At 41.8% G+C, this 9796-nt stretch overlaps 1 protein-coding gene across 1 annotated transcript; it reads right to left on the minus strand.

Annotated features, from left to right (window-relative positions):
* Positions 1 to 1258: 1258 nt before the first annotated feature.
* On the minus strand, positions 1259 to 8088 carry rasl12 (RAS-like, family 12). The gene is made up of 5 exons (XM_069147223.1): positions 7872 to 8088; positions 7305 to 7361; positions 6061 to 6134; positions 4650 to 4844; positions 1259 to 2936 (listed from the first exon to the last, which is right to left on the minus strand). The coding sequence occupies exons 1-5, from the start codon at positions 7957 to 7959 to the stop codon at positions 2643 to 2645; spliced, it is 708 nt and encodes a 235-aa protein (XP_069003324.1). The 5' UTR covers positions 7960 to 8088; the 3' UTR covers positions 1259 to 2642.
* Between the last annotated feature and the right edge of the window lie 1708 nt (positions 8089 to 9796).

The following is a 9796-nucleotide window of genomic DNA, read 5'->3' on the forward strand; positions in this document are numbered from 1 at the left end:
TTCTCACTAGTGATGTTACGAGATGTGCCGACGCTTCGAAGCGTGTGTGGAGTAACGGAGGGGGCGTTTCCTCGAAGCGCGTGTCGAGGCTTGCTTCATTTAGGGGAGGAGCCAAAAATGATGACGTCCGAAGCCTCGCTGCCCGGCTGTACCACGTGACTGCTTCGGGAAGTGGTTCAGGTGTTGCCGGGAGGTTTGACAGCAATATAAACCCCTCAGGCTCCATTCAAAATGTGGGTTGTTGGTGGAGAGTTGAGGTCAGTTGAGAGTTTGGATAGTTTGGATAGCGTTTATATAGTTTGGAGAGTTTAGAGAGAGAGAGATAGTTTGGAGAAGTTAGAGAGAGAGAGATAGTTTGGAGATTTAGGAAAGTGAGGAGAGAAGGAGGTGATAAGATGGAGCCAGCTGGGAAGAGGATGATTTCCCCTGTGTGGGAACACTTTGATTTAATAACTCCTAATAAGGTAAGCTAAATCTAACTCTATTTCAGACACATTAGGTTTGCTTATCAAGAACTGTATTTTTCACAGTTTCTTATTTTATTCAAAGGTGAGGTGTTTATTGTGCTCCAAGGAGTTGGGGTACAATAACAATACCTCATCCATGCTGAGGCGTTACCGTGCCTTGCATGAGAATAAGGAGGAAACTGGAGCTTCACCCAGCCAAGGTAAGTCATTACAATATTACAAATGCACCATCACAATTTTTCCCTGTTCACTTTTGTTTATTGTGCAAATAAAGACAGGTAACAGACACTGCATTTATTCTCTTTTAACCAGCCACCAGAAAACAAGAGCTGGATGAAGCCCTCGTCTCCATGATAGTGAAGGACACACAGCCCTTCAGTATTGTGGATGATGTTGGATTCAGGGCATTTGTGTCCAAACTGGATCCTAATTATGTTCCCCCTACAAGGCAGGTATGTATGGGTGCATGCATGAAACAAATGAGTACTTTATTGTGTCTCACAGTTCAGCACTATATATTTTTTCCTTTAGGCTCTGAAGGCCATGGTGGAGGCCAAGTATGAGTCAGCTAAGGAGAAGGCTGAGGCTAAAGTGGAAAAGGTGGCTGCTGTTAGCCTTACTTCTGACATGTGGACATCCACAAAACCAAAAACTGTTGAGAAACTGTTATTTCTGAATAAAAATGAATAAAATGTCCCCTGTCCTGTACATCATTGTCCAAGTTACACATTATTACACAACCTGCCATATCATATGATACTACCATTTTGGGAAAATTTACAAACACAGAATACATTCAAAAAATATTTTATTATGCACATATGTGATAATTTATGTACAGAAATTATTTGGTCATACATTTTTGTAATTCATAGTCATTCCCAACAGCCATAACAGACACAAACATTCAATGCATCACATGATGTGGTTCAGATACAGCTGCCTGTGATTATACACTTGGCCAGTAGGTGGTTTCGTGTTCACATGAAGCTTCGAGAAATGAACCCTTTCTCGAACCAATTGGCTGAAGTGGTTCGATGCCTCATGAGGCTTCATCTCACCATCACTAGTTCTCACTGTGGTTCTCTGGAGTCCCAAAGCTTTAGAAATGGCTTTAGAACCTTTTCCAGACTGATAGATCTCAATTACTTTCTTTCTCATTTGTTCCTGAATTTCTTTGGATCTCGGCATGATGTCTATCTTTTGAGGATCTTCTGGTCTACTTCACTTTGTCAGGCAGGTCCTATTGAAGTGATTTCTGGATTGAGAACAGGTGTGTCAGTAATCAGGTCTGGGTGTGGCTCGAGAAATTGAACTCAGGTGTGATAAACCACAGTTAAGTTATGTTTTAACAGGAGGGGACAAACACTTTTTCACACAGGGCCATGTGGGTTTGGATTGTTTTTCTCCCTTAATAATAAAAACCTTCATTTAAAAACTGCATTTTGTGTTTACTTGTGTTATCTTTGACTAATATTTAAATTTGTTTGATGATCTGAAACATTTAAGTGACAAACATGCAAAAAAATAAGAAATCAGGAAGGAGGCAAACACTTTTTCACACCACTGTACATCAGTACAATCAGAGAGCTGAAGAATCATTTTCAGTGATGTGTCTCTGAGGATTCCTCCTATTCCTCATATAACTCATCTCTGTATGACTGAGGCCAAAAGCCAGTACTGCTTTTTCCTACAGTATGTGAAGGCATCAGTTCTGCAGGAGGAAGATCTTCATCTTCTACTGCTCATCACACTGAAACAGCTTCAGTCGGACATTAAACTTAGAGACTCTCTCTCTCTGACACATCAGTCAACTGTTTCTATTTATTTTTGTTTTATCGTGTTTAAACTTTTAACTTCAGGATTTTAACTTATCACATTTGATTCTATTTTGGTTAAAACCAAAAGCTGTAATTTTAGGAACTTTATGTTCCCTTTGTGATCATGTGTCTGAGCGGTGATTCTTAGCTTCATGTTATTAGTATGTGCTTCATGTTCAGTGTTGTGACTGTGTTGGTGAGGAAACATGAACTACTTGTATGTGGTTACATACTGTCTAAGCACTGTGAAGGACCTCTGAAGTGGTTCTACTAGTCCAAGTGTCCACACAGGACCAAGAGTCTGAACAGGTGCTTTTATTCATCCAGCAGAGTTTCAGTGTTCATCCTGGAGGTGTCAGAAGATCTTGAAGCCTTTGAGCAGGATGAGTGTTGCGGCCCTTCGTTTCCTCTGAGCTCTGGACGTCTTCACTGTGACCAGCTTGGCGGTAGATGGAGCCGGCAGCTCCTTGAAACAGGGAGCAGTGAAGGAGGGGAGGCCAAGCAGGGCTTTGTCCTCACTGCCCCCCCGCGCCCTCCTCACCGCCTCATAGAAGATGTGCTGCACAGAGAGGAAGTCCTGACAGGCCGACACCTCGAAGAACAAACAGCCGAAACGAGCTGCGAGGGCCTCCCCGTCACACGGACTCACCTGTCTGAGAGGAGAAATCAGCCTTTACAGGTGTTCACGCTGAGACCGACATTTTCATATGGGAGGGAAGTGTTTCAGTCATCATAGTCATTAACAATTCTCTTAGTTTGAATATTACAAGACGCATGTACAGTACATGTTTTACAGTCTCAGATCTCCAAACTGTTCTTTCTGTTTCTCGTGGACTCATTAAACCCGGTGAGGCGTTTACAGTCTGCACGGTTCTCTGGAAATCACAAATAAAACATCGGTTCTACTTTAGGCTGTTTAAAGATGTTTACACACAATAGGACGATTACTTTCACAAGGACAGATACAGGAGATCATTCCTGATACAGGAGATCATTCCTGTCCACTGCAATAAGACTGTACAATAACTCACCTCTGGCAAAATCCATCACACAACAATAACACTGTTGTCTGTTTTTCTTGTTTGTTTAAATATATATATAAAAAACAAAAAAAACCTTTGCACTATTGTTCAGTTAGTATTAATTTAATTTAATTATTATATTTTATTTTATTCTATTTTATTGTATATGCTGTGTATTTTTATATTCAATAGTTTTTTACTGTTATTTTATTTCTTTCCTGTACCTATAAATGCTGCTGTAGCGAAATAATTTCCCCTTGTGGACTAATAAAGTATCTATCTATCTTCCTATCTTCCTATCTACCTATCTATCTATCTATCTATCTATCTATCTATCTATCTATCTATCTATCTATCTATCTATCTATCTATCTATCTATCTATCTATCTATCTATCTATCTATCTATCTATCTATCTATCCATGACATCACACTACTTCCTGCACTGAATTCATGTTTTCAATAATTTATTAAACAACTATAAAACAACTTCAGGACACTTCAGCCAGAGAAACAGAATATTTCACACTGTGTACTTACGTATTTACACTTTCTATTCTGAGTGTACTTACAGCATCATGCCTTCCTCAGACGGTGGACTCAGTACAGTCAAAATATAACTATAGTAAAACACTGGACTCCTCCCCTCAATGCTGTTTATCTTTTAAGCAATATATTCCAATGATACAACAAGTTACCAACTAAATAAAAACATGTAATCTAAATTTGTTCATATTGTGGAGCAATTCACTCTTAAAATACAAAACTTTTTGTTATTGTGAGCTCTGTTTCCATGGCAACACATGGCGGGTAGTACACAGTCGAGGCATGTGGTACACACTACTGGCAGGAGGTACACACTAGAGATGAGTGGTACACACTACACGCATGTGTACCACACGCCTCTAGTGTGTACTACCCACCTGTAGTGTGTACCACACACCTGTAGGGTGTACCTCCCGCCAGTAGTGTGTACCACACGCCTGTAGTGTGTACTACACGCCTCTAGTTTGTACTACACGCCTGTAGTGTGTACCGCACGCTTCTAGTGTGTACCTCCCGCCTGTAGTGTGTACCACACGCGTGTAGTGTGTACCACATGCCTCAGGAGTTTCTGACCAATGAAACCTGATCCCGGTGGACTGATCTGTTTTATAGATTGATTTCAATCGTGTTTGAGTAGATCACATTTAAAATGTAAAATACGACAAACATTGAGTTGCAAACGAAAAGTCTGCTCATCGGGACTGAGACGTGTTTGTATTCACACCTTTCTTCAACCTGACAATTAATACAAAACAATGATAACATCCATTACTCAACATGACACACACAGTTACCTGCCTGTATCTGTCCATGTCCAGCTTGTTGCCCAGCAGCATGATGGGAGTTGGAGGCCTGCAGCTCATGTTGTGTGAGCTGAGTGTCTGCAGGTACAGCTGGCTGCCGCGAAAGCTCTCTATGTTGTTGATGCTGTAGACCACCAGGAACACACTGGCCCAGGACAGGTACCGCTCACATCTACCAGGACCGTCCTACAGACACACACACACACACACACACACACACACACACACACACACACACACACAGACTTCACTAAGAGGAGCCTCTCTGGACTTTTTGATTTAAACATCCCGACGTTCCTACAGTGACTCGTCTGTTCATGTTTGATCAAATCTCACCTGCTGTTCTGTGTGATGACATCATCTCTCTCACCTGCTGTTCTGTGTGATGACATCATCTCTCTCACCTGCTGCTCTGTGTGATGACATCATCATCTTTCAGTCTTTACCTTCAGTCGCTGTACAAAATGTTCTCCTGGTTTATGAATATGGAACCTTCCAGATGTGTTACAGGTGTGTTCAGCTGTTCTCTGCTGCTGTCTGATCATTCACTGATAATATCTCATCACAGCTCAGTGGGATGTTTCTTCTCATCTGAGATTCAGAGATGAAACTGATTTAAACTCATTGATCCTGATGAGGACCTGAGAACTGATCCTCTGTGTTTCTGTAGAGGAGCTCTGAGGAAGGTGAGCACCTTTCTAAATTTGAGTCCTCCCAGTGCCAGCATGTCTCTGGTGACACAGTCAGCTGTCATCTGAACACATGATGACATGAAGGGATCTGTGTTCACACTGTTGGAGGATGGTTGGGAGCCTTTTCATTCCAGTCTGGTATTAACTGCATGTGTTGTATCTCAGTGAACACTTCCTGTTTTCACCAGCAGAGGTCAGGCCTCACTCACAATGGTTCTGAAGTTTAGTTGGTGTCCAAAGAGTTTATCAGCAGCGACCTCTTCCCTCCCAAACACAGTAAGACCTCCAACGTTATCAAAGACTTCACCATGTTCTGTTCAGCCCACCGGACCCCGAAGAGAGAACCACCAGACTGTCTGGATTGACCCAGATCTAGAACCACCAGACTGTCTGGACTGACCCAGATCTAGAACCACCAGACTGTCTGGATTGACCCAGATCTAGAACCACCAGACTGTCTGGACTGACCCAGATCTAGAACCACCAGACTGTCTGGATTGACCCAGATCTAGAACCACCAGACTGTCTAGATTGACCCACTTCTGGAACCACCAGACTGTCTGGATTGACCCAGATCTAGAACCACCAGACTGTCTAGATTGACCCACTTCTAGAACCACCAGACTGTCTGGATTGACCCAGTTCTAGAACCACCAGACTAACCCTCCCTCTGTGGTGTTGATGTTGTTACTCTATACGGTGGTTCATACCTGGTCACACGTGTCCATCAGTCTCACTGTGACTGGCTGCTGGTCCACAACCTCTTCTGATGAATAGACGTCCTCTTCATCAACCAAGAACACAGAACACCAAATCACATTTCTGCAAATACAGCCAGTTATTTCTGACAGTGGTAGAAGAAGTATGTACATTTTTTTACTTCAGTAGACGTACCAAAGGAGCAAAGTATGAATTCTCCGTAAACCACAAACCATATCACAGGCCTCGAACTAACACACTTCCTGTTTTATTTTGGAAACTCTCCTTATGTCTTGTTTCTTTCATCTTGACTTCCTGTCCTCTTGTCTGTCCACCTGTCTCTGATTGTTTCCAGCTGTGGGACAAGACTGGAAACCAATATTGGATGGTGGTGATCTTCAGGCCCTCAGGCAGCACTGCATTAAAAACACACTATTCTGGAGTGGAAATCACTGCATGGGCTCAGGAACACTTGTGAAAACCATCATCTGTGAACACAGTTCATCGCTGCGTCCACAAATGCAGGTTAAAACTCTCCAAAGAAGAAACCAGATAGAAACATGATCCAGAAACACCGCCGCTTTCTCTGGACCGAGATCATTGAAGATGGACTGAGGTGAAGTGGAAAACTGTCCTGAGGTCTGATGGATCACAATCTGAGATTCTGTTTGGAAATCATGGACGCTGCATCCTCCAGGTTAAAGAGGAGAGGGACCATCCAGCTTGTTATCAGCTCAGTTCTAAAGCCAGCATCTGTGATGGTACAGGGATGCATTAGTGCACATGGCATGGGTAGCTTGAACATCTGGAAGGAAGCATTAATGCTGAATGATATATTCAGGTTTTGGAGCAACATATGCTGCCATCCAGACAACGTCTCTTTCAGGGAAGGTCTTGTTTATTTCAGCAGAACAACGTTCTGCACGTATTCCAACAGCATGGTTCTCTAGTAGAAGAGTCCGCTGATAAACTGGCCTCCTGCAGTCCAGACCTGTCACCCATTGAAAACATCTGGAGCATCAGGACATGAACAATACAACAAAGGAGACCCTGAACTGTTGAGCAGCTGAAATCCTCTATCAGGCAAGAATGGGACCACATTTCTCTTTCAAAACTCCAGAAACTGGTCTCCTCAGTTCCTGAATGTTTACAGTGTTTTTTTTATTTATATTTTACACAGTGTCACTACTATTTGGAAACAGAGTTGTATTGTTATCATTATTAAGTTAATATTATTAAAGAAGGAAAGTCTCACCTAGAAGAGGGTCGTATTCACTGATGAAGCGTTTTGTGAGGAATTTGACTGTCAGAGCTGTAAATCAAAAAGAAAGCCATGAGAGCGACCTTGGAGTCTCAGGGGACCGAGGTCAGTCAGGGCCCTGAGAAAACCGCCGCTATATAAACATTCACTTGTAACATTAGTGAAACTCGGACATAAAAAGCACACTGGAAATTATGGAACTGACCATCTGATGCAACAACTTCCTGTGAAAAGTCCAGACTTTCATCTATTGTTAAAAACTGAAATAAAGTCCATCACATTCAAGAAGAAACAGCAAATATTCAACCAAAACAAACATTTTCTTCATGAAACTGCTGAAAAAGAATAAAGTTTTGTTAAAACAAGAACAAGTCATTGACTACATTACATTGACAACAGGGGAAAAGGAGAACATGAAGGCATTTAGCTGCTAGTAGTAAATGAAAAAAAAAAAATCCAAGTTACAAGTAGAAGCAAATTGTACGGAGCAGAGTACATAAACTGTAATGTTTCAGTCCAGCCACAGTTAGAATAAGACAAAGGAAGTGTTTTGATTCAGACCTGATTTCCCTGAGCCCATCACACCGAGCAGCACCAGGTTACATTCAGCAGAGCTCCACGTCTTCACCTTCCCAAACATCACGGACATGATGTCCTCAGACGGACGGCGTCCCGTTTCAGCTCACCACCACAGAGGAGACAGAGACAGATGTCCTGGACAGATGGACATGTTGACTTCTTCTGGTGAGCCCAAAGATGAAAATAAAAAGAGGAGGACTGAAGATGTTGTGGATCAGTGGTCAGTGTGTGATGAAAGGAAGAGTGTCGTGTGCAGCTGATAACAGGAGATCTCCATTTTAGGAAGAAGCCTGTAAAACTAGAAGGAAACAGCTGATTCACAGAAGACAGGCTGGATGTTTGTGTCTCAGACATCTGTCTGTCCTCATGTATGTCCTCATGTATGTCCACATATACATGTTAGTAATTATGTTTTTTTATACTGTCTCATCATACACAGATCTTCAGCACCAACACAGTCTGTTTGTATATGAAATATTAAATGAGCAGAAGAGTCTGTCAGCAGCTCCTCCTTCGGGTGTTTCAGTTCAGACACTCATAACCATCAGTGGATCACTGCGACACTGAAGAAAAGATAAAAACACAATAATTATCAAGCAACTTCAGCTTCAGGTGTTTGTCTGATTTCCAGGTGACCTTCTGGAGATTTATTCAGCGTGGACATCAGGGACCATGAATCTTTAACTTGAACTCTCAGACAACACAGCAGGGTGAAATAGAGAGGAATGATCCGTTAAGTTCAGAACATGAGTAAATGTCCTGAGGTTCCACCAGTGATTGTCGTTATGACAACCATGTCTCCAAAAAAAGTGGAGATGCTGTGTGAAATGTCAATAAAAACAGAATGTGATGATTTGTGAATCATGTGAACTCATATTTAATGGAAAATAGGTCAAAGACAACATATCAAATGTTGAAACAGAGAAATTTATTTCAAAAAATATCTGCTCATTTTGAATTTGATGGCAGCAACACGTCTCTAAAAAGTTGTGACAGGATCAACAAAAGACTGAACAAGTTGTGTGAAGATTAAAAAAAACACCCAGTGGAACATGTGACTACTAATGAGGTTACCATGGAAACAGATCTGCAACATGATTGGATATAAAAATATGATTTCAGAGAGGCAGAGTCTCAGCAGTGAAGATGGGGAGAAGTTGTGTATCATTTGTTGTCTCCTCACTTCCATCTGATGTGAACAACATCAAAACATCAGTTATTCAAACGGTCAAGTCTCTGCAGCTTTATTTTCATCCAGAACATCAACATTTGAAGAGATTACGGGTTTTTTATACTGAAGACTTTGTAGTAATTATCATTAAATAAGTGTATTTTTTTCTAATCCTCAGTATTTTCTTCCAACTTTTTCTACTTCATAAGTTTATCTGTTATCATGTAGCTCTGATTCCATTAAAAACTAACAGTGGAACATTTACTAGGTTCTTTGATTTGTTGGGATGTGACTTCATCTCGGATGATGATGTCTGGATTATAAAGAGGAATAATCTCTTCATCAGAGACGTTGATTCATGCTTGATTCATTCACGTCCACTCGGACGTCCACTGGCTGCTGACAGAGAAGCATGTTTAACATGTTTAACATGTTTATCACGTGACCAGAGGGACACGCTATTGTTCCAGTTTGTCGGCTGCTCAAGGACGAATGTTCAGCTGTTGCTCAACAGTCCAACACAAACAAAGAGTGAATCATCAGCACATTCAACCATCCAGCTCCTCTTTCTGTCTGGCTGCATGTCATCATAACCTACTTGAACTGTGTCACACGGCGCTGCTATGTTTAGAGTGTCCTCAGCTGCAGGGAAGCTGCTGTCGACACCAGCTGCTCTGAATGAAACACTTTCACTGGTGGTAAAACACAGAGTCTGTGCAGTGGATCAGACCTGCAC

This window comes from Embiotoca jacksoni, unplaced genomic scaffold (assembly GCF_022577435.1).
Source record: "Embiotoca jacksoni isolate LCO1_2020_lvr unplaced genomic scaffold, fEmbJac1.0.p SCAF_136, whole genome shotgun sequence".
Taxonomy (NCBI): Eukaryota; Metazoa; Chordata; class Actinopteri; family Embiotocidae; genus Embiotoca; species Embiotoca jacksoni.